A 27,544-nucleotide genomic window follows, 5' to 3' on the forward strand; every position below is an offset into this window, starting at 1 on the left:
CAAAACCAGCTTTACAATGTCGGTGGGGGGGGGGTATGATTGGGTGGGAGGGATGGGGGAGGCTGGGAAGGGAGGTGAAGGGTAAACAAAGGAGGAGGCTGCAATGCTTGGTAAGAAATGTATGCATTATCCTGCCCATGTAATTGTAACCCCTCTGTACAGTATGTTCTCAAATAAAATAAAATTAAATTAAAAAAAAATAATAATAATTTTACACATTAGATATGTGTGTCTTTCCCAACAACTTTGTCTATTGCTATATGCTCATGTTATAATATATAAGTACATGATCATGTATCAATTAGTTAATACGATGTAATATATAGGTGCTAACCATGTAGAAGAACTGGGTGTGTGTAGGTGTACATGTGTGCATCTCCCTTGCTGGCTTGTGTTTTAAGTTTATTTGTTTATGTTCTCTGGATGTGGGAAATGTGACCGGCGTTTCCTTCCATCTGAAGGAACAGCAGCTCATGGAGAAGGATGATGTCCTCACATGCCATCCGGCTCCTGCTGGCAAGGCCTGCAGGCTCCCGCACAGTGCCTGGACCCAGCACCCCAGCAGAGGCCTGTGGGGACTATTAGAACCTCCCAGAGCCCAGGCCTGAGCTGTGGCCCAGCCCCGCCCCCATGGGTGGGACTTCCTGCCCATTTCACTTCTGCCCTCTTCCAGTGCCCCACTAGGGATCTGGATGCAGAAGATGTGTGTTCTGTTGTTCATCTGAGCACGGAGGTGGGCCAAACCCTGACTGGGAAAGATGATCTGTCTGAGACACCTCCAGGGTTAATCAGTTGTCCAGAGAAGCTAACAAGCATGCTCAAGCTCATAGGAATGTTCCCAATGCTGGTTCTTTATCTCACTCATTGTTTTAGCACCTTAACTTCAGTAAGAAGAGAAGGTTCTCCAATGCAGTCAAAATCCCCAATTGATAGGGATTGACCTATTTTGGGGAAGCCTGGCAAGCGTTCAGCAGACCTGTGTTAGCACAGGAACACCTGCCCCTCTTGTGGACTCTGTCTCTCTTGTGGAATCTCCCATCCTACTTGGGCATCTGCTTGGGGTTCAGAAGACCACAGCTTTGCTCAGTCTCTCTGCAGTCCTCTTCCCCTTAAGACTCTGGGGAAGCTCATTTGTTTCTTATGCATCACAGTACCTCCTGATGGTCATCCTTTGCTACTGCAGTGCCACATGCCCACTTCCTCACAGGTGGTCCCACTTGCAGGGACTACCATGTGGGCATAGGTCAGCTCCTAGGACTGAGGACACCCGAGAGACACGGCAGTTACTAGGAGCAGACACACAGGAAGCTCAGCAGACTACACTTCAGAGCCATCCCCTGTGCTTAGATTGGGAATGGAGGGTAGGTAGTCGTAGGTAGTCAGACAACATGAACAAGAGGAAGAAATCCTCATGTGATTGCCAGGGTCCTGCAATGGACAGCATGCTGGCTGTGGAAGAGGCTTCTGGATCATTCTGGCCTGGTCTGTGAGGAGGATTCTGGACCATTCCTTGGGTCTGTGAAGGATGAATCTGGATCATTGCATGGTTTTCCGTGTTGAATGTGGTATCAGGGGTTTGGACTGTAGTGTTTGTATATGTGGGAGTGACAGAAGAGGTGGAGATAAGAAAAGGAAACATGGTTAGCCCTCATTCTCCTCCCATCCTTTGATGTTGTGTTGATCTAACATTTCCACCTGCCCCGCACTTGTGTGTATTTGGCTATGGACTTGTCCATGAGGACTCTTATGCTACCCTCAAGAAACCATGTGTCACTTCACAGCTGAGATGAAAAGCCCAGTGGGCCTCTACCCTCCCTCTGCCCAAGTGTCTATCAACAGCTGCTGGATTGTTTGGGGTTAGAACCTATGGCTTTCAGAACAGACACACACTGTTCTTAGGTTAGAGAGACCAAAAAATTCCAGAATTGTCCTTTAGGTCCAGAGACCCAGATCTGTAAAGAACATGGCCTTGGATGTCTGGCTCACAGGGTGACCTCCACAGTAGCCTGTGTCTGTGGAAGGGAAATGTCTGTCGTAGAATAAGTATCTTCTTCCCCACGAGCAAGTGCAGAGGTGACATGAGCGCTACCATCTGGAGATGACAAGTGAAATTTAGGGTGGGAAGAGACAACTGAACTGAAATCCTAGACATGGACAAGACAAGCCCTGTTCACCATGGGACAGGATGGAATCCATTCAGGAGCCCCTCATCTGATGAGGGATGTGTAGAGCTGAGGTGGACACACACAGTGGAAGAGCACTCAGCCATGATGAGGATGAGATGTTTTGCAATGAAATGGAGGGAGCCAGAGATAATTGTGTTAAAGGAAATAAGCCAGACTGAGAAAGACAAATATTGACTCCTGTCAGGAATGCAAACGGGGGACTGAGTTTGAAAGCAGATGGAGGAGAGAGAACAAGGGGAGGAGCTGAAAGGGGCAGATAAGTATGACCATCACATGCTATTCACAACTATGACCAACAGAATAATGAAACCTTTAACATTTCTTTTAAAGGGGGCAGGGGGTGAGAAAGGGTAGAATAGGTGAAGTGGAATATGAGGAAAGATCATTGGAGGCCTGTGCAGAAATATCCATTGTACAACCAGTAACATTAACATGAGAAATCTCCCAAAGCAAAAAACAACTAGATTTGGGTCCAGGCATGGTAGCAAATGTCTGTAATTCTAGAAATCAGAGGCAGGAGGCTGAGGTAGGAGGTTCATGAATTTCAGATCAAGACTCTCTATCAAGTAAGTCCCACAGTTGCTGCAGAAACAGTTGGCTACAGTACGTCTGAGGAACCCACATCTTCTAGGTTTCTAGATTCAGGGTTCCAGGCCTTCCTGGTGACCTTGCTGGGCTGGTAAACAAAATACGGACACCATAGATCACAGAATGACCCTCAATGAAGGTGGTGAAGGTCTACAGTGGGACCAGGGCCGGGCAGGGCAGGATGCCCTCTGTGCTTCTGCTAACTATGCTGATGCAGCATTCTGGTCACTGCCATCGCTCTTTTAGAATTGGAAAATTGGGAACAGGTCTCATCCCACCCCCATCTCAAGGCATTTGCATTACACTACTTCCATAAGTGAGTTTTCTGGGCAAGCGTAGCTAGATAATGAATGCTCTAGTTGTTTGGCCCAGGCACTGAAGCTTAAGCAAACAGCTCAGGCTTTCATCCATGGTGGGTGATGTCGAAAGTGAGCCAAGACTTTGCTTAAAGAATTTTTTTTCCTTCAGATTCTGGTTCTTCCATCCCAAAGAATCTTGATACACCACAGGGTAACCATGAAAAGTGTGTGCAGAGTACTTGTGACACAGGATGTGTTTGGGGCAGACAAAAAATATCTCAGACAAGTGGAGGGTAATCATGGTCGGCTCATGGCCCCCAGGTATGGAAAGCTCAGGTGGCTGTGGCTTCAGTCCAACGAACCCCAAGACATGTTCTGCTAAGCTCAGGTCAGGTGAAGTCTGACCCAGAGAAGAGACTCGCCCAGCCCTCCATGCCCAGGGCAGTGACTGAGGCCTCTGAACCCTGGGCAGCAAGGACTAGGTCACTCCATGTCACATACTAGACTCCATGGTCAGCCAAACATGGGCCTGTGTCTCCTGAGCTCAGTGAATGAAGCATTGTTTCCTTTCCTTCTTCTCGAAACACAAAATGTAAATAAAGGCAGATGGAAAAGCGGGAAAGACTGTGATGACTTTATCCTCAGCGTTACCAGCTTGATCAGAGGACCGCCACTGGACACACAGACCAGTCCTGGGAGGCAGCACTGCACATGGAGGAGCATCAAGGGGGCCTTGAGCGCTGCGCCCCATCGCTCCCCGTCACGTGCAGGGAGCGGCTCTGGGCCGACCATAAATACAGCGATGCTGTCCTCCCCTCAGCTCCCGCTCTGCACCTCCAGGTCACTGCCAGCCATGAGGACGCTCGCTCTCCTCGCTGCCCTTCTCCTGCTGGCCCTGCAGGCTCAGGCCCAGTCTCTCCCTGAAAATGTGGAGGAAGACGCATTGCAGGAGCAGCCTGGGGAAGGGGTCACCATGGCCGTGTCCTTCACTGGACCTGAGAGGTCTGCTCTTCAGAAGGCAGGTGAGAGAGGGCAGACAGTGTGGTGGGGCCTGGAGAGGAAGGAGGGAGCCGGCTCTGGAGTCAGGCTCAGGAGCCTGGTCCAGATCGACTAGGCCCACCCAGGTGACCTTGCTGCTCCTCTCTGTCCTTGCTGTGCTCATTTGTAGAAGTGACAGTGAGAGTCACCAGCCTGAGACCCTTCCTCTACAGACTTTGGGCTCCAAAATGTGTCTTTGGAAGTCACTAGAGAAAACCAGCATAGTAGCTCATTATAGAGTGAAATGGATTGATGTAGCTATAGAGAGACAATCCTGGCTTGCCTGAGAGAAAAGGTGTTCATTGCTGGAGCTTGTGCGGGAGAGTTCTCAGTGTGTCAGAGGGGGAATGGAGGGCAGACACATGGGGCGAGAGGAGAGTGGGGGTCTGGGACGCTGGCTCTAAGCACGGCTGACCATGTTGGCTGTGAGTTCATCAACACGGCAACCTGCCCTGACCCTCCTGTGTCTTCCCATGCTGCCCTTCTCCACCCATCCTGAGCCTCCTGTGTCTCCCATGCTGCCCTTCTCCACCACCCTGAGCCTCCTGTGTCTCCCATGCTGCCCTTCTCCACCACCCTGACCCTCCTGTGTCTTCCCATGCTGCCCTTCTCCACCATCCTGAGCCTCCTGTGTCTTTCCATGCTGCCCTTCTCCACCCATCCTGAGCCTCCTGTGTCTTCCCATGCTGCCCTTCTCCACCCATCCTGAGCCTCCCGTGTCTTCCCATGCTGCCCTTCTCCACCACCCTGAGCCTCCTGTGTCTTCCCATGCTGTCCTTCTCCACCATCCTGAGCCTCCCGTGTCTTCCCATGCTGCCCTTCTCCACCCATCCTGAGCCTCCCGTGTCTTCCCATGCTGCCCTTCTCCACCCATCCTGAGCCTCATGTGTCTTCCATGCTGAACTTCTCCACCATCCTGAGCCTCCCGTGTCTTCCCATGCTGCCCTTCTCCACCATTCTGAGCCTAGTTTGCCTTTCCATGCTGCCTCCTCTGTCTCTGTGTCTGCAGGCCCACGCACGTGCCGTTGTCATCACTGCTGCTGCCGACCTGGAGAAAAGGTGTCTGGATACTGCATCCAAGGCGGGAAGACATACGTGTTCTGCTGCCGCTGAGCACCTAGCACAGAGACCAAATACCCCACTTCCTCTGAGACACAGAGGGAGCACCCTCATCCCGTACTTAGCCTCCATTGTCTTTCTCTATAGCAAATACATTCCTTGAAGCAACTGATCTGTGTTTGTGATTCTTTCAGGTGTGTTGTCTCTCCATCAAGTCTTTTCTCTAAATTATATTTCATTTTGTGGTTAAGCTGCCATACACAGTGGTTTCAGTTATGTCAGTAAGGTAACGATTACAGTTCTTGTTGAACATTGTTACCCACTCCTTCGTTTTTTGCCCACTATGTTCCCCTCTTCTTCCCCTACCTCTCCACGTTCCCCAGCAAGACTTTTGCAGATTAAAGTAACAGACTATTTGATTAAAGACTTAAAACAAAATTTTGGCTCCACTTAGAGGGGAATTCAAGGCCAACAGTTCAGAGTGAAAGGGTTAAGGATCTCTCCTCTTTTGGCCGACACATCATTTGGATTGGACTCACATCCAAAGGCTTTGTCCATGGGCAAAAGAAATGAGCTTAAGCAACCAAATTCCCTTCGCTTCTCAGGGAAGCTGTCATGTTTCCCAAACGTGTAAGTACGCAGCTCTAGACCTCTCCTCTGTGTCTCGGACCCTGGGATTGTGCCCGGTTTAGGGAGACTGCCTCCATGAACAACAGCAAAGGTTGTTCCTACAGCTAGAATGGCTGCCAAGAGCCTCAAGTACCCAAGTCGGCCTGTGGTATCTGGTCCATCTTCACTTACACAAGACAAGTTCTATTCCAGAGAAAACTGTGCTTCACAAATGACGTGCATGACCACTCAATTGCCTGTTTCAGTAACACAAAATTGAGTTGCCCTATACTTACTGTGTATGTGTCAGCACCTATGCAATCTAGGCTGGAGGAGAATCTTGGATCAATGACGTTGTCACAGCCTGCACCCAGCCCGGAGTTTCCAGGGGACTTGGTCAACATCCTACCATCACATCTTGCAAGTGTGAAGGGCAGGGGATAGGTGAGGATTCTCAGGTCTGCAGTGAGGTCTGTGGAGAGGGGGCAGATTTCCCTGTGCTGAGTCTACTGCACTACCTGGCACACACCACCTGCTGCTTGCCTCTTTTCCTGGATGGTTTGATTCTATCCTCCTAAGACATTAGGCTTTCCCTGTGTGAGTCTTCCAGCCTGCATTCCCTACCTTAGAGCCCAAAGATCCAAGGTGTTCCTCTGCCATGACCACAGGCCGTGCCCTGTCCAGGAGGACCCAGAGCACATCTACTTACCATGGGACAGGCCTTCCTTGTGTGATTAGATTAAAGAGAAGACCACAGTGTGCAGAGAAATAGACCGTGTGCCCAATGGGATCATCTGCCGACTTGGCTAAAATGGTGTAAAGCATGTCATCACACACAGAGGATGGCTATGATGATAGGCACACCAAGACCCCCATAGAATTGCCTTCCTTATTTCTCCAGGTCTGGTCTGTTCTGAATCATGCACAGGTCTGGGCTCCCGACTATAAATCTACCTACCTGAGAGAGCCTTGTCCCCGAAGGAGACTTTCTATAACTATCTTGAAATGCAGAGATCCAAGGACATAGCTCCTTCTTTTGTGGAGGTTAGTGGCCTGACCTCAACAAGCACCAGTTACCAAATGTGCGTGGCACAATCACATTGACCAACCTCCCTACAACCTCCCCAGTGCCTCCTACCATCTAATCCTAGACCTTAACAAATCTCCTGCCTAAGTTTCCAGAGCTTCTCCCAACCGCTCTCACGATTGCAAACGCTTCAGCACATTGCGATAGTGTCTTCCATTCTTCCTTCCCATTTTTGACCATGTCCATGCAATTCTTTTTGTCAAATGTGTCTTTGTTTTTAAAATTGACCTATTAAAATAGTGTAAACTTATGATGTGCAATGTGGTGTTTGGATGCACATATATGTTGTTCAGCAGTCAAATTGGAGTTATTACTATATCAATCACTTCAAATATTATCATTTCTCTGAGCTGATACATTAGCTTTGTCTCTTGTAGCTATTTTGAAATAGACATTGTTATTGACTGCAGTCTAGCAGCTGTGAAACAGTTCACAAGAACTCATTCCTCCCATCTAAGTGTGAAATTGCTCCCTTTGCTCCATCTCTCTCCTTAACTCCCTAGACAAATCTGGTCTAAGTTACAATGGTTCCCTATTTGAATTAGGAGGAGGTTGGGATGTGTGGTGTTCACACAGTAGCGGGAGCACTTGGTGCTTACCTCCAGCACTGAGCTGTGCATGGCTCTACAGTCCAGTCACCCTAACACGGCAGAAGCTGTGGTGGGTAAGGCAGGAACTGCTGCTGTCTTTTCCTATTTTCGTGTTGCACGTGAGACTCTTTCAACAAAAGAGACCCCACTGAGTGAAGATTGATGGAGAAATAACCACTGGTGTCTAGCTAGACCTGGCCAAGACTGCCTGAGAGAAAAGAAGTACCTCTGGGTGGGGCCTCTAGGGGCAGAGTGCTGTGGGACCCCATGTAATACTAAATTGCTCAAATGCTCTTGCACCAGAGTTCTTTGATGCATGCAACAGAAGCCAGCCTCCAGAAATGAAGACACCTCTGATATCCCATATATAGGGCGAGTCTTTGTCCAGGGAGTGTGCAGCTGGGGCTTCATCCTGAGCCCTACGCAGAACTTCTCTCTGCCCATCTCTGCTCTCTGCTCAGCTCAAGCCTCTGTAAGTAATGGGAACCTCGTTTTGAACTTCCACGCTGTGGTTGGGGCATTGAAGACAACCTGCCCTGTCCACTCTAGGAGCACCACCTTGTAAGAGCTCACACTTGCAGAGCTCTTTGGGAGCTTGTCAGGTCTCTAGGGGCTGCAAAGAGCATCTCTACAGGCCCAGGTACTGGAAAGCTCAAAGCTTTGCCTGAAACCCATAGGTCCTAATTGTCATGTGGGGTTTACATATTAATTGACTCAGGAAACATTCTCCTAGTTGGAAATATAATGTTTTGAGGTTTTCATTCACGTTAAAAACAATCTGTTTTCATTTTTTCTGTTGGATTATGTTACCTGTGTATATATCCTGAGAAATAATCTCTCATCTGAAGAATGCTTTGCAAAACATTCTCTGCCTTTTCTTATTGTTTCTTTTCATATGTTGTGCAGACGTTGTGTGGACAGATACAATCCATGTTTAACTTTTGCTTTCTGGCCATAGCTTTGGTTTTTAGGTGGAAGAAATCACTTCCCAGATGCCCTGGGAAGGAGTTGCTCTCAATATTGTCTTCTGACGATTTTCTGAATTCGTTTTATTTTAGACTTTAATCCCCTTGATTTGAAATCAAGATACAGTAGGAAAATTTTCTCAACATATCCAGTTGTTTGAGGTAGATAGCTGTAATTTTACTGCCACTCATTCCTCCTTGAAAGATGAATATTGAATATTGTATTCCAGCTCTTTCCCTAACATCAAAGGGCACGCCATCAACTCTCCTGAAGGCTGTGTGCCTATGGACCCAATATAGACTCCACCTGGTTCCTGCTTTGACCCCACACCTTCATCAGGGGGATAAATCCCTTGACATTAGCAGGGCTATTGCCTGCTCATTTGGATAATGGACTGACCTCAGACTGCACCTCCACACAGTGCAGCGTTACTCACAATTCCCCTGAAGTTCAGAAATGAAAAAATTACATTTTTGTGTACAGTACTGCAAATGTAAACAGCAGAGTGGTAGTAGTTGGATAATGTGAGCAAGACATAGAAAGAGCTCTGAGGTAGCTAATCACAGTGATCGAGTTGAGCAGTCCCCAGACACACAGAGCAGTGTCAGGATGGCACCGTGGAGGGAAGACAGGCATTTCAACGACTTGGGGAAGGATAGCAGTCTTGGGATGGTGGCAAGAGTCTTCTGGGAGGATCTGTGAACCTTCCTCACAGACCTTTCGTTGCAGGGGACCCCTGTCTCCAGTGCACTCACTTCCTGCCCTCCTGTCCCTAGGAGACTCGTGACCATGGGGACACTGGCTCTCCTTGGCGTCCTTTCCTTGCTGGCTCTGCAGGCCCAGGGTGAGCCTCTCAGAGTCATGTTTGAGGCAGCTGCAGCCCAGGAACCCCTGGAGGGAGATGGCCAAGTCCCGTCCATCTCTCTGTTTGAGGATGACAGTTCTGTGCTTCAAGATTCAGGTGAGTGAGGTCATCAAGACAGAGACCAGCGCTGGAAGGAAGCTAGGGACACACTGAGCAATCGAGTCTGCAGCAGGTCCTACAGCAAGTGACAGGAGACACTGTCATTTGACTGTTCCTTCCTCTTCTTACTGAATGGTGACACCCTAGTGACGATAAGGTGACATTTCTGCATGGCCTGAATCCAACCTAGATGTGTCACAATCACTATGTTCAATGCAAGAGACGAGCTGTCTCTGGATGTTAGTGAGGAGGGTTGCTCTTAGACAAGCGTCTCCTCCATTTATGATGAGCTCTGTCCCTTGCAGTACATTTGTAGCTCCTTTTCCTTCAGTTCTATTTCACAGCCTCTCCTTTTTGCTTGAGGCTGGTTTTGGACTGTGATCCTCATCCCTGTGGCTCCGTTGAGCCAGCCTTTCAGCTTATTGATGAGGCAGGTCACCTGTTAGCTGTTTCATCCAGCGTGGCCTCACACCCCTGTTTCTGGGTCTCCTGACTACGGGAGTGGCCAGCATGGGTCACCCTCCACAGCATGGTGGGAGGGTCAGGTACTAGATGGAGACATGTGGGTGTGTTTGGATATTTGTGGGCTGCAGGGTGGACACCTGGGAGTGAAGTTAGCTGAGCCCTGGTGCTCACTGCTGTAATCCTAGATCCTCAGGAGCCTGAGAGCTGAGGATTATGGTTGAAAGCCAGGCAGGGATTCTGATCTCCAATTATATAAAAAAAAATGTAGAAGTATTGTTCAAATTGTAGAGTACTAGCTTTGAGTGACAAAGCCAGGCAAGATCATTGAGCCCTGAGTTCAAGCCTTAGGAACACACACAGGTTAAGAAAGAAGAAGTGAAAATAAATGAGGAAGGGTTTGGAGTGTGTGTGTCACTCACTCTTGCGTGTGTGCTGACTTGTGGTTATTAATGCTGCGCTCTGTGACACATGGACATCAGGAAACCCCTCTGTTGGCTGCCTTGTCAAAACTGTCAGCGCTCACTGCTGTCCAAAGTCCCAGCTGACTGATGCTTCCTCTGTGCCCCCAGGGGTCCAGGCCGGACGAAACTGTTACTGCCGAATAGGAGCCTGCCAGGGTGGGGAACGCACTTTGGGCACCTGCATTTACCGCAACCGCATCTACAGATTCTGCTGCTGAGCCTCGTGTGCAACAGAAAATGAGATTGTAATCTTCTCTGAAAGGTGGTGTCTCCCAGCCCATGTACCCCATTGCTTTCCCCACCCTAAATAAATCATCACAGAAAGGGCAGCGCATTTGAGCTTTCCTCGCTTGTGTCTCTGTCCTCAGAGCTCTGAGCTCTGCAGCCAAGCCCCAGCCTCTCCATCACACTCCTGCAGTCCAGCTCTGGCTCCCACGCTGACCTCCGTGAGGAGCTCACAGTCTCCACACATGTGAGAACACAGAATGGCTCTGCGCACCCCTCCCCCTCCCCCTGCTCTGAGCCCAGCCCTCATCTGCGCAGGATGCTCTCTCACTTCACCTCTGCCAAAGGCAGTGCCAGCCATTGTGCACTTCAATTCAAACAGTGACAAAGCTATCCCTCCTCATAGGAAATCACATCTACTTAGGCAAACCTTGGGAGTGATACGGAAAAGCACAGATCACCTGCCAGCCTGCACAGGCTGCTCCGTGTCAGGTCAGGAAGTGAACACAGTGTCAGGAAGGAGGAAAGCTGAGAGTCCCATCTCCCCACCTGTCCTGATGCCATCTTTGCTAGAGGGAGAGCTGGTGTCCAGAAACAAAAATCTACTATGGGCAATTCCCTCACTGCCCTCCACGCCTGTCTGAGCTGTTGGGATTCTTAGTGTGCCTGTTAGACACAGCCACAACTATTCACCAGGGTCACACAGAGAAACAGAGTCAGAGGTGTGAGTAGCCCTGCGTCCCCCTCCATGCTGGCCACACTGAGTTTGGCAGGACACCAGACCCTTGGTCAGGTCAAGGCAGGGGCTGGTGTGATTTGCAGGCTCAACAACAGGAGCACTAAGCTCAGTTCTGAGAACCTGGCCTGATAGAGACTAAAGCCTAGCTTTAGCACTGTGAAGTCGCCAAGCATTTTATTTGTTTATGTTCTCTGGATGTGGGAAATGTGACCGGCATTTCCTTCCATCGGAAGGAACAGCAGCTCATGGAGAAGGATGCCATCCGGCTCCTGCTGGCATGGCCTGCAGGTTCCCACACACTGCCTGGACACAACACCCCAGCAGAGGCCTGTGGGGACTGTTAGAATCTCCCAGACCCCAGCCCTGAGCTGTAGCCCAGCCCCGCCCCCATGGGTGGGACTTCCTGCCCATTTCACTTCTGCACTCTTCCAGTTCCCCACTAGAGATCTGGATGCCAGAGTTGTCTGTCCTGTTGTTCATCTGAGCACGGAGGTGGGCCAAACACTGACTGGGAAAGATGATCTGTCTGAGACACCTCCAGGGTTAATCAGTTGTCCAGAGAAGCTACCAAGCATGCTCAAGCATCACTGAGTTCATAGGAATGTTCCCACTGCTGGTTCTTTCTCTCACTCTTGTTTTAGCACCTTAACTTCAGTAAGAAGAGAAGGTTCTCCAATGCAGTTAAAATCCCCAATTGATAGGGTTTGACCTATTTTTGGGAAGCCTGGCAAGCGTTCAGCAACCTGGGTTAGCACGGGAACACCTGCCCCTCTTGTGGACTCTGCCTCTCTTGTGGAATCTCCCATCCTACTTGAGCATCTGCTTGGGGTTCAGAAGACCACAGCTTTCCTCAGTCCCTTTGCAGGCCTCTTCCCCTTAAGGCTCTGGGTCAGCTCACGTGTTTCTTAGGCATCACAGTGCCTCCTGATGGTCATCCTTTGCTACTGCAGTGCCACATGCCCACTTCCTCAGAGGTGGTCCCACTTACGGGGACTACTGTGTGGGCATAGGTCAGCTCCTAGGACTGAGGACACTGGAGAGACACGGTAGCTACTAGGAGCAGACACACAGGAAGCCCAGCAGACTACACTTCAGAGCCATCCCCTGTGCTTAGATTGCGAATGGAGGGTAGGTAGTCAGACAACATGAACAAGAGGAAGAAATCCTCATGTGATTGCCAGGGTCCTGCAATGGACAGCATGCTGGCTGTGGAAGAGGCTTCTGGATCATTCTGGCCTGGTCTGTGAGGAGGATTCTGGACCATTCCTTGGGTCTGTGAAGGATGAATCTGGATCATTGCATGGTTTTGCTTGTTGAATGTGGTATCAGGGGTTTGGACTGTAGTGTTTGTATATGTGTGAGTGACAGAAGAGGTGGAGATAAGAAAAGGAAACATGGTTAGCCCTCATTCTCCTCCCAACCTTTGATGTTGTGTTGATCTAACATTTCCACCTGCCCCGCACTTGTGTGTATTTGGCTATGGACTTGTCCATGAGGAGGACTCTTATGCTACCCTCAAGAAACCATGTGTCACTTCACAGCTGAGATGAAAAGCCCAATGTGCCTCCATGCTCCCTCTGCCCACCTGTCTATCAACAGCTGCTGGATTGTTCGGGGTTAGGACCTATGGCTTTCAGAACAGACACACACTGTTCTTAGGTTAGAGAGACCAAAAAATTCCAGAACTGTCCTTTAGGCCCAGACACACATCTGTAAAGAACATGGCCTTGGATGTCTGGCTCACAGGGTGACCTCCACAGTAGCCTGTGTCCGTGGAAGGGAAATGTCTGTCGTAGAATAAGTATCTTCTTCCCCACAAGCAAGTGTAGAGGTGACATGAGCGCTACCATCTGGAGATGACAAGTGAAATTTAGGGTGGGAAGAGACAACTGAACTGAAATCCTAGACATGGACAAGACAAGCCCTGTTCACCATGGGACAGGATGGAATCCATTCAGGAGCCCCTCATCTGATGAGGGATGTGTAGAGCTGAGGTGGGCACACACAGTGGAAGAGCACTCAGCCATGATGAGGATGAGATGTTTTGCAATGAAATGGAGGGAGCCAGAGATAATTGTGTTAAAGGAAATAATCCAGACTGAGAAAGGCAAATATTGACTCTTGTGAGGAATGCAAACGGGGGACTGAGTTTGAAAGCAGATGGAGGAGAGAGAACAAGGGGAGGAGCTGAAAGGGGCAGATAAGTATGACCATCACATGCTATTCACAACTATGACAAACAGAATAATGAAACCTTTAACATTTCTTATAAAGGGGGGAGAGGGTAAGGAAGGGTATTATAGTTGAAGTGGAATATGAAGAAAGAACATTAGAGGCATGTGCAGACATATCCACTGTACAACCAGTAACATTAACATGAAAAATCTCCCAAAGCAAAAAAATAACTAGATTTGGGTCCAGGCATGGTAGCAAATGTCTCTAATTCTAGAAATCAGAGGCAGGAGGCGGAGGTAGGAGGTTCATGGATTTCAGCTCAAGACTCTCTATCAAGTAAGTCCCACAGTTGCTGCAGAAACAGTTGGCTACAGTAAGACTGAGGTAGGAATCAGGAACCTACGTCTTCTGGGTTTCTAGATTCAGGGTTCCAGACTTTCCAGGTGATCTTGCTGGGCTGGGAAACAAATATGGACACCATAGATCACAGAATGACCCTCAATGAAGGTGGTGAAGGTCTACAGTGGGACCAGGGCAGGGCAGGGCAGGATGCCCTCTGTGCTTCATCTAACTGTGCTGACGCAGCATTTTGGTCTTTGCCATCACTCTTTTATCATTGGAGAATTGGGAACAGGACTTTTCCCTCCCCCTTCTCAAGGCAATTGGGTGACACTATTTTCTGGGCAAGTGTAGTTAGATAATGAATGCTAGGAAATCTAGTTGTTTGGCCCAGGCACTGAAGCTTGAGCAAACAGCACAGGCTTTCATCCATGATGGGTGATGACGAAAGTGAGCCAAGATTTTGCTTAAAGGATTTTTTTTTCCTTCAGATTCTGGTTCTTCCATCCCAAAGAATCTTGATACACCACAGGGTAACCATGAAAACTGTGTGCGGAGTACTTGTGACACAGGATGTATTTGGGGCAGACAAAGAATATCTCAGACAGGTGGAGGGTAATCATGGTCAGCTCATGGCCCCCAGGTGTGTGGTAATCTCACATGGCTGTGGCTTCAGTCCAACGAACCCCAAGACTGATGTTCTGCTAAGCTCAGGTCAGGTGAAGTCTGACCCAGAGAAGAGACTCGCCCAGCCCTCCATGCCCAGGGCAGTGACTGAGGCCTCTGAACCCTGGGCACCAAAGACTAGGTCACTCCATGTCACACATTTCCAGCCAGCACCAGACTCCATGGTCAGCCAAACATGGGTTTGTGTCTCCTGAGCTCAGTGAATGAAGCATTGTTTCCTTTCCTTCTAGAAACACAAAATGTAAATAAAGGCAGATGGAAAAGCGGGAAAGACTGTGATGACTTTATCCTCAGCGTTACCAGCTTGATCAGAGGACCGCCACTGGACACACAGACCAGTCCTGGGAGGCAGCACTGCACATGGAGGAACATTAAGGGGGCCTTGAGCGCTGCGCCCCATCGCTCCCCGTCACGTGCAGGGAGCGGCTCTGGGCCGACCATAAATACAGCGATGCTCTCCTCCCCTCAGCTCCCGCTCTGCACCGCCAGGTCACTGGCAGCCATGAGGACGCTTGCTCTCCTCGCTGCCCTTCTCCTGCTGGCCCTGCAGGCTCAGGCCCAGTCTCTCCCTGAAAATGTGGAGGAAGATGCATTGCAGGAGCAGCCTGGGGAAGGGGTCACCATGGCCGTGTCCTTCACTGGACCTGAGAGGTCTGCTCTCCAGAAGGCAGGTGAGAGAGGGCAGACAGTGTGGTGGGGCCTGGAGAGGAAGGAGGGAGCTGGCTCTGGAGTCAGGCTCAGGAGCCTGGTCCAGATCGACTAGGCCCACCCAGGTGACCTTGCTGCTCCTCTCTGTCCTTGCTGTGCTCATTTGTAGAAGTGACAGTGAGAGTCACCAGCCTGAGACTCTTCCAATACAGACTTTGGGCTCCAAAATGTGTCTTTGGAAGTCACTAGGGAATAGCAAGCATAGAAGCTCATTATAGAGCGAAATGGATTGATATATCTATCGGGAGACCATCCTGCCTGTCCTGAGAGAAAAGATGAGGGGTGCTGGAGCTTGTGCGGGAGAGTTCTTAGTGTGTCAGAGGGGATAGGGAGGCAGATACATGGGGTTAGAGGAGAGTGGGGGTCTGGGGCAATGGCCCTAAGCAGCACTGAGCATGTTGGCTGTGAGGTTGTCCACATGGCAACCTGCCCTGAGCCTCCTGTGTCTTCCCATGCTGCCCTTCTCCACCACCCTGACCCTCCTGTGTCTCCCATGCTGCCCTTCTCCACCCATTCTGAGTCTCCTGTTTCTTCCCCATGCTGCCCTTCTCCACCATCCTGAGCCTCCTGTGTCTCCCATGCTGCCCTTCTCCACCACCCTGAGCCTCCCGTGTCTTCCCATGCTGCCCTTCTCCACCATCCTGAGCCTCCCGTGTCTTCCCATGCTGCCCTTCTCCACCATTCTGAGCCTAGTTTGTCTTTCCATGCTGCCTCCTCTGTCTCTGTGTCTGCAGGCCCACGCACGTGCCGTTGTCATCACTGCTGCTGCCGACCTGGAGAAAAGGTGTCTGGATACTGCATCCAAGGCGGGAAGACATACGTGTTCTGCTGCCGCTGAGCACTTAGCACAGAGACCAAATACCCCACTTCCTCTGAGACACAGAGGGAGCACCCTCATCCCGTACTTAGCCTCCATTGTCTTTCTCTATAGCAAATACATTCTTTGAAGCAACTGATCTGTGTTTGTGATTCTTTGAGTCGTGCTGTCTCTCCATTAAGTCTTTTCTCTAAATTATATTTCATTTTGTTGTTAAGCTGCCATACACAGTGGTTTCAGTTACATAAGTAAGGAAACAATTACAGTTCTTGTTGAACATTGTTACCCACTCCTTCGTTTTTTCCGACTATTGTCCCCTCTTCTCCCCCTACCCTTCCATGTTCCCCAGCAAGTCCTTTGCAGATTAAAGTAACAGACTATTTGATTAAAGACTTAAAACAAAATTTTGGATCCATTTAGAGGGGAATTCAAGGCCAACAGTTCAGATTGAAAGGGTTAAGGATCTCTCCTCTTTGTGCCTACACGTCATTTGGATTCACATCCAAAGGCTTTGTCCATGGGCAAAAGAAATGAGCTTAAACAACCAAATTCCCTTGGCTTCTCAGGGAAGCCGCCATGTTTCCCAAATGTGTGAGTGAGCAGCTCCAGACCTATCCTCTGTGTCTCGGGCCCTGGGATTGTGCCTGGTGCAGGGAGACTGCATCCATGAACAACAGCAAAGGTTGTTCCCACAGCTAGAATGCCTGCCAAGAGCCTCAAGTACCCAAGTCGGCCTGTGGTATCTGGTCCATCTTCACTTACACAAGACAAGTTCTATTCCAGAGAAAACTGTCCTTCACAAATGACAGGAATGACCACTCTAGTGCCTGTTTCAATCACACAAAACTGAGTTGCCCTATACCGACTATGTATGTGTCAGCACCTATGCAATCTAGGGTGGAGGGGAATCCTGGATCAATGAGGTAGTCACAGCTGCACACAGCTGGCAGTCTCCAGGGGACTTGGACAACATCCTACCATCACACCCTGCAGGTGTGAAGGGCTGGGGATGGGTGAGAATTCTCAGGTCTGCACTGAGGTCTGTGGAGAAGGGGCATTTTCCCTGTGCTGAGTCTACTGCATCACATGACACACACCACCTGCTGCTTGCCTCTTTCCCTGGAATGTTTTCTTCTTACCTCCTCAGAGATTAGGCCTTCCGTATGTGAGTCTTGCAGTCTGCGTTCCCTCCCTTAGAGCCCAAAGCTCTTTGGTGTTCCTCTGCCATGACCACAGGCCATGCCCTGGTCAGGAGCAGCCAGCGCACACCTGCTTACCCTGGGACAGGCCTTCCCTGTGTGATTCCACAGCATTCTGGGAAATGGACTATGTCAGGTCACTCTCTGGTGTTTCTACATGTCAGACTAATGATAGAATGTCCCCTTAAATCTTAGATTAAAGACAGACCACAGAGTGCAGAGATATAGCCCGTGTGCCCAATGGGCTCATCTGCTGTCTTGAATACGATGGTGTGAAGCATGTCATCACACACAGAAGATGGCTATGATGATAGGCACACCAAGACCCCCATAGAATTGCCTTCCTTATTTCTCCAGGTCTGGTCTGTTCTGAATCATGCACAGGTCTGGGCTCCCGACTATAAATCTACCTGCCTGAGAGAGCCTTGTCCCCGAAGGAGACTTTCTATAACTATCTTGAAATGCAGAGATCCAAGGACATAGCTCCTTCTTTTGTGGAGGTTAGTGGCCTAACCTCAACAAGCACCAGTTACCAAATGTGCGTGGCACAATCACATTGACCAACCTCCCTACAACCTCCCCAGTGCCTCCTACCATCTAATCCTAGACCTTAACAAATCTCCTGCCTAAGTTTCCAGAGCTTCTCCCAACCGCTCTCACGATTGCAAATGCTTCAGCACATTGCAATAGTGTCTTCCATTCTTCCTTCCCATCTTTGAACATGTCCATGCAATTCTTTTTGTAAAAGGAGTCTTTGTTTATAAAATTGACCTATTAAAATAGTATAAACTTATCATATGCAATGTGGTGTTGGATGCATGTATATGTTATTCAGCAGTCAAATTGGAGTAATCCATGTATCAATCACTTCAAATATTATCATTTCTCTGAGCTAAAACATTAGCATTGTCTCTTTTAGCTATGTTGAAATAGACATTGTTATTGACTGGGGTCTAGCAGTTGTGAAACAGTTCACCAGAACTCATTCCTCCAATCTAAGTGTGATGTTGCACCCTTTGCTCCATCCCTCTCCTTAACTCCCTAGACACATCTGGTCTAAGTTACAATGGTTCCACATTTGCATTAGGAGGAGGTTGGGATGTGTGGTGTTCACACAGTAGCGAGAGCACTTGGTGCTTACCTCCAGCACTGAGCTGTGCATGGCTCTACAGTCCAGTCACCCTAACACGGCAGAAGCTGTGGTGGGTAAGGCAGGAACTGCTGCTGTCTTTTCCTATTTTCATGTTGCACGTGAGACTCTTTCAACAAAAGAGACCCCACTGAATGAAGACTGATGGAGAAATAACCACTGGTGTCTACCTAGACCTGGCCAAGACTGCCTGAGAGAAAAGAAATCCCTCTAGGTGGGGGCCTTAGAGGGCAGGGTGCTCTGGGACCCCACGTAACACTAAATTGCTCAAATGCTCTTGCACCAGAGTTCTTTGATGCATGCAACAGAAGCCAGCCTCCAGAAATGAAGACACCGCTGATATCCCATATATAGGGCGAGTCTTTGTCCAGGGAATGTGCAGCTGGGGTTTCATCCTGAGCCCTGACGCAGAACTTCTCTCTGCCCATCTCTGCTCTCTGCTCAGCTCAAGCCTCTGTAAGTAATGGGAACTTACTTTTGACCTTCCATGCTGTGGTTGGGGCATTGAAGACAACCTGCCCTGTCCACTCTAGGAGCACACCTTGTAAGAGCTCACACTTGCAGAGCTCTTTGGGAGCTTGTCAGGTCTCTAGGGGCTGCAAAGAGCATCTCTACAGGCCCAGGTACTGGAAAGCTCAAAGCTTTGCCTGAAACCAATAGGTCCCAATTGTTATGTGGGGTTCACATATTAATTGACTCAGGAAACATTCTCCCAGTTGGAAATATAATGTTTTGAGGTTTTCATTCACGTTAAAAAAATCTGTTTTCATTTTTTCTGTTGGATTATGTTACCTGTGTATATATCCTGAGAAAAAATTTATCATCAGAAGAATGCTTTGCAAACATTCTCTGCCTTTTCTTATTGCTTCTTTTAGTCTGTTGTGCAGATGTTGTGTGGACAGGTACAATCCGTGTTTAACTTTTGCTTTCTGGCCATAGCTTTCGTTTATAGGTGGAAGAAATCACTTCACAGATGCCCTGTGAAGAAGTTACTCTCAATGATGTCTTCTAACGATTTTCTGAATTCAAGTCTTGTTTCAGACTTTAATCCCCTTGATTTGAATTCTAGACACAGTAGGAAAATTTTCTCAACATTTCGAATATTTTGATGTAGATAGTGCCACTCATCCCTCCTTGAAAGATGCATAATTGAATATTGTATTCCAACTCTTTCCCTAACATCAAAGGGCACGCCATCAACGCTCGCTGAAGACTGTGTGCCTGTGGATCCCATACAAACCCCACCAGGATCCTGCTTGGACTCCACACCTCCATCAGGGGGATAATTCCCTTGACATTAGCAATGCTATTGCCTGCTCATTTGGATACTGGACTGATCCCAGACTGCACCTCCACACAGTGCAGAGTTACTCACAATTCCTCTGAAGTTCAGAAATGAAAAAATTCCTTTTTTGCGTGAAGTACTGGAAATGTAAAAAACAGAGAAGTAGTAGTTGGTTAATGTGAGCAAGACATAGAAAGAGCTCTGAGGTAGCTAATCACAGTGATCTAGTTGAGCAGTCCCCAGACACACAGAGTAGTGTCAGGATGGCACCGTGGAGGGAAGATGGGCCTTCCAACGACTTGGGGAAGGATGGTAGCCTTGGGATGGTGGCAAGTGTCTTCTGGGAGGATCTGTGAACCTTCCTCACAGATCTTTCGTTGCAGGGGACCCCTGTCTCCAGTGCACTCACTTCCTGCCCTCCCGTCCCTAGGAGACTCATGACCATGAGGACACTAGCTCTCCTTGGCGTCCTTTCCTTGCTGGCTCTGCAGGCCCAGGGTGAGCCTCTCAGAGTCACGTTTGAGGCAGCTGCAGCCCAGGAACCCCTGGAGGGAGATGGCCAAGTCCCGTCCATCTCTCTGTTTCAGGATGACAGTTCTGTGCTTCAAGATTCAGGTGAGTGAGGTCATCAAGACAGAGACCAGGGCTGGAAGGAAGCTGGAGACTCACTGAGCAATCCAGTCTGCAGCAGGTCCTACAGCAAGTGACAGGAGACACTGTCATTTGACTGTCCCTTCCTCTTCTTACTGAATGGTGACACCCTAGTGACGATAATGTGACCTTTCTGCAAGGCCTGAATCCAACCTAGATGTGTCACCATCACTATGTTCAATGCAAGAGACGAGCTGTCTCTGGATGTTAGTGAGGAGGGTTGCTCTTAGACAAGCGTCTCCTCCATTTATGATGAGCTCTGTCCCTTGCAGTACATTTGTAGCTCCTTTTCCTTCAGTTCTATTTCACAGCCTCTCCTTTTTGCTTGAGGCTTGTTTTGGACTGTGATCCTCATCCCTGTGGCTCCATTGAGCCAGCCTTTCAGCTTATTGATGAGGCAGGTCACCTGTTAGCTGTTTCATACATCGTGGCCTCACACCACTGCTTTCTGGGCCTCCTGACTACGGGAGTGGCCAGCATGGGTCACCATCCACAGCATGGTGGGAGGGTCAGGTACTAGATGGAGACATGTGGGTGTGTTTGGATATTTGTGGGCTGCAGGGTGGACACCTGGAAGTGAAGTTAGCTGAGCCCTGGTGCTCACTGCTGTAATCCTAGATCCTCAGGAGGCTGAGAGCTGAGGATTATGGTTGAAAGCCAGGCAGGGAAGAAATGCCTATGAGTTTCTGATCTCCAATTATCTAAAAAATATACAAGTGTGGTTCAAATTGTAGAGCACTAGCTTTGAGTGACAAAGCCAGGCAAGAACACTGAGCCCTGAGTTCAAGCCTTAGGAACACACACAGGTTAAGAAAGAAGAAGTGAAAATAAATGAGGAAGGGTTTGGAGTGTGTGTGTCACTCACTCTTGCGTGTGTGTTGACTTGTGGTTATTAATGCTGCGCTCTGTGACACATGGACACAAGCAACCCCTCTGTTGGCTGCCTTGTCAAAACTGTCAGCGCTCACTGCTGTCCAAGGTGCCAGCTGACTGATGCTTCCTCTGTGCCCCCAGGGGTCCAGGCCGGACGAAACTGTTACTGCCGAATAGGAGCCTGCCAGGGTGGGGAACGCACTTTGGGCACCTGCATTTACCGCAACCGCATCTACAGATTCTGCTGCTGAGCCTCGTGTGCAACAGAAAATGAGATTGTAATCTTCTCTGAAAGGTGGTGTCTCCCAGCCCATGTACCCCATTGCTTTCTCCACCCTAAATAAATCATCACAGAAAGGGCAGCGCATTTGATCTTTCCTCGCTGGTGTCTCTGTCCTCAGAGCTCTGAGCTCTGCAGCCAAGCCCCAGCCTCTCCATCACACTCCTGCAGTCCAGCTCTGGCTCCCACGCTGACCTCCGTGAGGAGCTCACAGTCTCCACACATGTGAGAACACAGAATGGCTCTGCGCACCCCTCCCCCTGCCCTGCTCTGAGCCCTGCCCTCATGTGCACTTCACCTCTGCAAAGGCAGTGCCAGCCATTGTGCACTTCAATTCAAACAGTGACAAAGCTATCCCTCCTCTTAGGAAATCACATCTACTTAGGCAAAGCTTGGGAGAGAAACGGAAAAGCACAGATCACCTGCCAGCCTGCACAGGCTGCTCCGTGTCAGGTCAGGAAGTGAACACAGTGTCAGGAAGGAGGAAACCTGAGAGTCCCATCTGCCCACCTCTCCTGAAGCCCTGTTTGCTAGAGGGAGAGCTGGTGTCCAGAAACAAAAATGTACTATGGGCAATTCCCTCACTGCCCTCCACGCCTGTCTGAGCTGTTGGGATTCTGACTGTGCCTGTTAGACACAGCCACAACTATTCACCAGGGTCACACAGAGAAACAGAGTCAGAGGTGTGAGTAGCCCTGCATCCCCCTCCATGCTGGCCACACTGAGTTTGGCAGGACACCAGGCCCTTTGTCAGGTCAAGGAAGGCGCTGGTGTGATTTGCAGGCTCAGCAACAGGAGCACAAAGCTCAGTCCTGAGAACCTGGCCTGATAGAGACTCGGTTCTAGGCGACTCTGTATCTGGAAACCCTGGCTTTAGCACTGTGAAAACACCAAGCATTTTATCATCAAGACAAACACATTGATTGGTCATGTTAGGTTTTATCTCCCTGGGGGAAACATCAGGCAGTTCTCAGCATCTTTTATTATGTTTTAAATAATGATTCCAATCCGTGTGTGACACCCAGGTCACACTGCTTCTTTCAAGTAGATAAAAGTGCTGATCTAGACCAAGGCATGTTATTCTGCCATCTGCAAAGCAGAGCTTTCTGAGCCCCAGAGCAGACTAGCAGGTGAAAGGCTATGTGATGTCCAGGGACTCAGATGTAGAATGGAGAGGCCTCCCCCAGAAGGTCCCACTTCACGGTCCTGGGGAGATTTCTTTTCATCAACTATCTGCAAACATCTCTGTATATTTATCTACAAGATGTAAATAACCTCATTCATTCAAAGAACCACTCTAATAGAAATTGTTCAGAAAATTTCCATTCATAATACATATATATCGCAAGAACGGTGTAATGGTAATAAATATAATATAGTATGATAGTATTATATATGGTACATACTTTGTACCACATGCTAATGTACAAATTAGGTGTTATTTTTTATACATAATAATTTTACACATTAGATATGTGTGTCTTTCCCAACAACTTTGTCTATTGCTATATGCTCATGTTATAATATATAAGTACATGATCATGTATCAATTAGTTAATACGATGTAATATATAGGTGCTAACCATGTAGAAGAACTGGGTGTGTGTAGGTGTACATGTGTGCGTCTCCCTTGCTGGCTTGTGTTTTCAGTTTATTTGTTTATGTTCTCTGGATGTGGGAAATGTGACCGGCATTTCCTTCCATCTGAAGGAACAGCAGCTCATGGAGAAGGATGATGTCCTCACATGCCATCCGGCTCCTGCTGGCAAGGCCTGCAGGCTCCCGCACAGTGCCTGGACCCAGCACCCCAGCAGAGGCCTGTGGGGACTATTAGAACCTCCCAGATCCCAGCCCTGAGCTGTGGCCCAGCCCCGCCCCCATGGGTGGGACTTCCTGCCCATTTCACTTCTGCCCTCTTCCAGTGCCCCACTAGGGATCCGGATGCAGGAGTTGTCTGTCCTGTTGTTCATCTGAGCACGAGGTGGGCCAAACCCTGACTGGGAAAGATGATCTGTCTGAGACACCTCCAGGGTTAATCAGTTGTCCAGAGAAGCTACCAAGCATGCTCAAGCATCACTGAGCTCATAGGAATGTTCCCAATGCTGGTTCTTTATCTCACTCATTGTTTTAGCACCTTAACTTCAGTAAGAGGAGAAGGTTCTCCAATGCAGTCAAAATCCCCAATTGATAAGGTTTGATCTATTTTTGGGAAGCCTGGCAAGCGTTCAGCAGGCCTGGGTTAGCACAGGAACACCTGCCCCTCTTGTGGACTCTGTCTCTCTTGTGGAATCTCCCATCCTACTTGAGCATCTGCTTGGGGTTCAGAAGACCACAGCTTTCCTCAGTCCCTTTGCAGGCCTCTTCCCCTTAAGACTCTGGGTCAGCTCACGTGTTTCTTAGGCATCACAGTGCCTCCTGATGGTCATCCTTTGCTACTGCAGTGCCACATGCCCACTTCCTCAGAGGTGGTCCCACTTACGGGGACTACTGTGTGGGCATAGGTCAGCTCCTAGGACTGAGGACACTGGAGAGACACGGTAGTTACTAGGAGCAGACACACAGGAAGCTCAGCAGACTACACTTCAGAGCCATCCCCTGTGCTTAGATTGGGAATGGAGGGTAGGTAGTCAGACAACATGAACAAGAGGAAGAAATCCTCATGTGATTGCCAGGGTCCTGCAATCAACAGCATGCTGGCTATGGAAGAGGCTTCTGGATCATTCTGGCCTGGTCTGTGAGGAGGATTCTGGACCATTCCTTGGGTCTGTGAAGGATGAATCTGGATCATTGCATGGTTTTGCTTGTTGAATGTGGTATCAGGGGTTTGGACTGTAGTGTTTGTATATGTGTGAGTGACAGAAGAGGTGGAGATAAGAAAAGGAAACATGGTTAGCCCTCATTCTCCTCCCAACCTTTGATGAAGTGTTGATCTAACATTTCCACCTGCCCCGCACTTGTGTGCATTTGGCTATGGACTTGTCCATGAGGAGGACTCTTATGCTACCCTCAAGAAGCCATGTGTCACAGAGACACAGGGGGCTGCTTGCAGATCACCAGGTACCGGATTGCAGAACAGCGGATCGCCAGGAACAGAGAAACCTACCAGCCGGGAGTCTCCAGGAGGATCCCACCCCACCCATCACTCTCCACCGGAGCGGAGAGGCTCCATCCCGCCAAAGCCGCCCGGCACCAGCAGCGCCACAAAGGGACCTGTCCGTAGACCACCTGCCCAATCGCGATCGCAACGACCCGGCGGGGGGCCGCCCAACCCAGCCCGCAACCACCCCAACTGAACTCGGACTGCAACAACAACTGACGGACTGCAACAACAACTGACGACCTACAGGGTGAGTACCCATCAGGGGACAGGGAATCCATCAAGGGAGACCAGAGCTGGAGGGAATCCCCAGACCCTGACCTAGACTCCCTACCCCAACACCCGGACCACAGGACCCACTAAAACTGGGAACTGTTCGAGAGCCCCACCAGCCGGTGGAGCACACTCTGCTGGCCAGGCCAGAGCAAGAGCGCCCCGGGAAGGGAGCTTAAATGCTCAAGCCAGGAACAGTGCCCCTGGGTCAAGACTACCAACAGTAGAAGAAATTTGAACTGTGTCCTCCAGGCTGCATAACCAAGGTGGTATACACATTAGCACAGGCCTAACGAGCGCGCTCCAGGCTGGGGCCGGAACCAGGCCAGGGGACCGGCGCCTGAACAAAGCAAAAAGGGTCAGAAGTGGGGCTGTGGCTCAAATGGTAGGGTGCCAGCCCTGAGCTGAAGAGCTGAGGGACAGCACCCAAACCTAGAGTTCAAGCCCACAACCAGCCCAAAACAAACAAACAAAAACACATCAGGAGCCCATAGCAGACTCCAGTATTTGGGAGAGTGCATCCAGAGCATCTGATCTTCCCAAGAGCACCCGCAGGAGCAAACACAAGCAGTCTAGGCTGCTCAACCCTTCCAAAGGCGGGAATTGCTACAGCAGAGAGCTGAGAATCCTAAGTGAATAGCAGCTGGAAATAGGCTCCCAACAGAATCCAGATCAGACACAGACTCTCTCTACCAATAGAGAATCAGCAACCAAGCAAAGACAGACACACCAAAACAAGATTGAAGAGCAGTCTCCTGAACCCCCATGCGAAAATCACAGAGAAAAATCACAAGGTTTACCACTACCCAGGACAGCAAGCTCACCTCAAAAGCCAGCAGCCACGCAGGGGAGAGCCCCAGTGGGAGCAAAGCAGGAATAGAAGACAAAAACTACATCCAAGGGTTGCTGGAGGCAATGACTCAAGAAATAAAGCGAGAAATGGATCAGAAATTGAAAGAGCACAAGGATGAACTATCAAAAGATATACAGGATATCAAACAAAAATTGGATGCAAAAATAGAAGCTGCACAAACCTCAGTAAGAAGTGAGATAAACGCCAAATTAGAGGTAATGCATACTGATATCACCTCATTGAGAGGTGAGATCAGTACTCTGAGAACCAACATTGAATCCATAAAGGGATCCATTTCCACCATGCAAACCACAATAGAAGCCACGGTCAACAGAGTGAATGAAATGGAAGGTAGAGTGTCAGATACAGAAGACAGAATACACCAACTGGACCAAAAAGTGACAGATATGGAAAAATCACTCAAATTAAACCAAAGGGAAATTCAAGAGCAAGCAGATAATGCTAAAAAATTTAACCTTCGCATAATCGGAGTGGACGAAGGTGAGGAATTCCAGAGCAAGGGAATGCAACACCTATTTAACAAGATAGTCAATGAAAATTTTCCCCACCTCAAAAACGACCATCTTAACTACATCACAAAAGCTTATCGAACACCCAACAAGCAAGATCCCAGGAGAAACACTTCTAGGCACATAATAGTAACAATGATGGATCTGAATAATAAGGAAACAATCCTGCATGCAGCAAAAATGAAGAAGGAGCTATACTACAACGGGAAAAAAATTAGAATCACTGCAGATCTCTCCACACAAACAATGAATGCAAGAAAAGCCTGGGAAAGCACCATACGAGCCCTGAGAGCCAATAACTGCCAACCCAGACTGATATACCCGGCAAAGCTAGCATTCACATTCGATGGAGAACTGAAAACTTTTAATAGCAAAGAAAAACTAAATGAATACATAAACATTAAGCCAGCATTACAAAGAATTCTAAGAGGGGGGACACAACCTGAAGAAAGCAACCAGGAACTGGGACCTGCCCCAAACAGGCATTACTCAAAGTCTAACTGAGCAAGCACAGGAGGAAAGGAAAGAAGAAAAACTTAGGAAAACGGAATGGCAGGGACAACAATGCATCTCTCTATACTTTCTCTTAATATAAATGGGCTGAATTGGCCAATTAAAAGAAAACGAACTGAGGACTGGATCAGAAAACAAGACCCATCCATCTGTTGCCTTCAGGAGACCCACCTCTCAGCCAAACATACAAACAAACTCAGAGTGAAGGGGTGGAAAAGGATCTACCAATCAAATTCCCCCAATAAGAAAGCAGGTGTAGCTATCCTGATATCTGACAAAATAAACTTTTCATTAAAATCAGTACAGAAAGACAAGGACGGACACTACATATTAATAAAGGGAACAATCCAAGAGGAGGATATAACCATCATCAACTTATATGCCCCAAATATCGGTGCACCCAGATATGTTAAACAAATGCTCTCAAACTTACAGAATAAAATAGATCCCAATACGATAATACTAGGAGACTTTAACACGCCACTCTCACCAAAGGACAGGTCTACCAACCAGAGGATTGGCAAAGAAGCTACCGAATTAAGTGAGGCCATACTTCAAGCGGAATTAACTGACATCTACCGAGTATTTCACCCTAAAACAACACAGTACACATTCTTCTCAGCAGCTCATGGAACTTTCTCCAAAATAGACCATATCATAGTTCATTCAAGGAACTTAAGCAAATACAAAGGGATCGACATAATCCCCTGTATCCTATCTGACCACAGTGGAATCAAGCTAGCTCTCAATAACAAAGCATACCGCAGAAATTTCTCTAATACATGGAAATTGAACAGCACACTCCTTAACAAGGCCTGGGTAACAGAAGAGATCAGAG

At 48.8% G+C, this 27,544-nt stretch overlaps 2 protein-coding genes across 2 annotated transcripts; both read left to right on the forward strand.

Annotated features, from left to right (window-relative positions):
• The first annotated feature begins 7,825 nt into the window (after positions 1 to 7,825).
• Positions 7,826 to 10,646, forward strand: LOC122125291 (neutrophil defensin 3-like). Its single transcript, XM_042699891.1, has 3 exons — positions 7,826 to 7,928; positions 9,199 to 9,383; positions 10,421 to 10,646. Exons 2-3 carry the CDS (start codon positions 9,212 to 9,214, stop codon positions 10,528 to 10,530), a joined length of 282 nt encoding a protein of 93 aa, XP_042555825.1. The 5' UTR covers positions 7,826 to 7,928; positions 9,199 to 9,211; the 3' UTR covers positions 10,531 to 10,646.
• An 8,068-nt stretch (positions 10,647 to 18,714) lies between these two features.
• On the forward strand, positions 18,715 to 21,513 carry LOC122125293 (neutrophil defensin 3-like). The gene is made up of 3 exons (XM_042699893.1): positions 18,715 to 18,807; positions 20,067 to 20,251; positions 21,302 to 21,513. Exons 2-3 carry the CDS (start codon positions 20,074 to 20,076, stop codon positions 21,409 to 21,411), a joined length of 288 nt encoding a protein of 95 aa, XP_042555827.1. The 5' UTR covers positions 18,715 to 18,807; positions 20,067 to 20,073; the 3' UTR covers positions 21,412 to 21,513.
• The last annotated feature ends 6,031 nt before the right edge of the window (positions 21,514 to 27,544 follow it).

This window comes from Dipodomys spectabilis, unplaced genomic scaffold (assembly GCF_019054845.1).
Source record: "Dipodomys spectabilis isolate Male_0828 unplaced genomic scaffold, ASM1905484v1 ptg000263l, whole genome shotgun sequence".
NCBI lineage: Eukaryota > Metazoa > Chordata > Mammalia > Rodentia > Heteromyidae > Dipodomys > Dipodomys spectabilis.

What these genes read in the sequence shown, in the direction of transcription:
- LOC122125291 (XM_042699891.1), top strand. Translation starts at nt 9,212, where the DNA reads ATGGGGACACTGGCTCTCCTTGGCGTCCTTTCCTTGCTGGCTCTGCAG. An exon ending in TTCTGTGCTTCAAGATTCAG is followed by an intron (nt 9,384 to 10,420) that starts GTGAGTGAGGTC and finishes CTGTGCCCCCAG; the next exon opens with GGGTCCAGGCCGGACGAAAC.
- LOC122125293 (XM_042699893.1), top strand. Translation starts at nt 20,074, where the DNA reads ATGACCATGAGGACACTAGCTCTCCTTGGCGTCCTTTCCTTGCTGGCT. An exon ending in TTCTGTGCTTCAAGATTCAG is followed by an intron (nt 20,252 to 21,301) that starts GTGAGTGAGGTC and finishes CTGTGCCCCCAG; the next exon opens with GGGTCCAGGCCGGACGAAAC.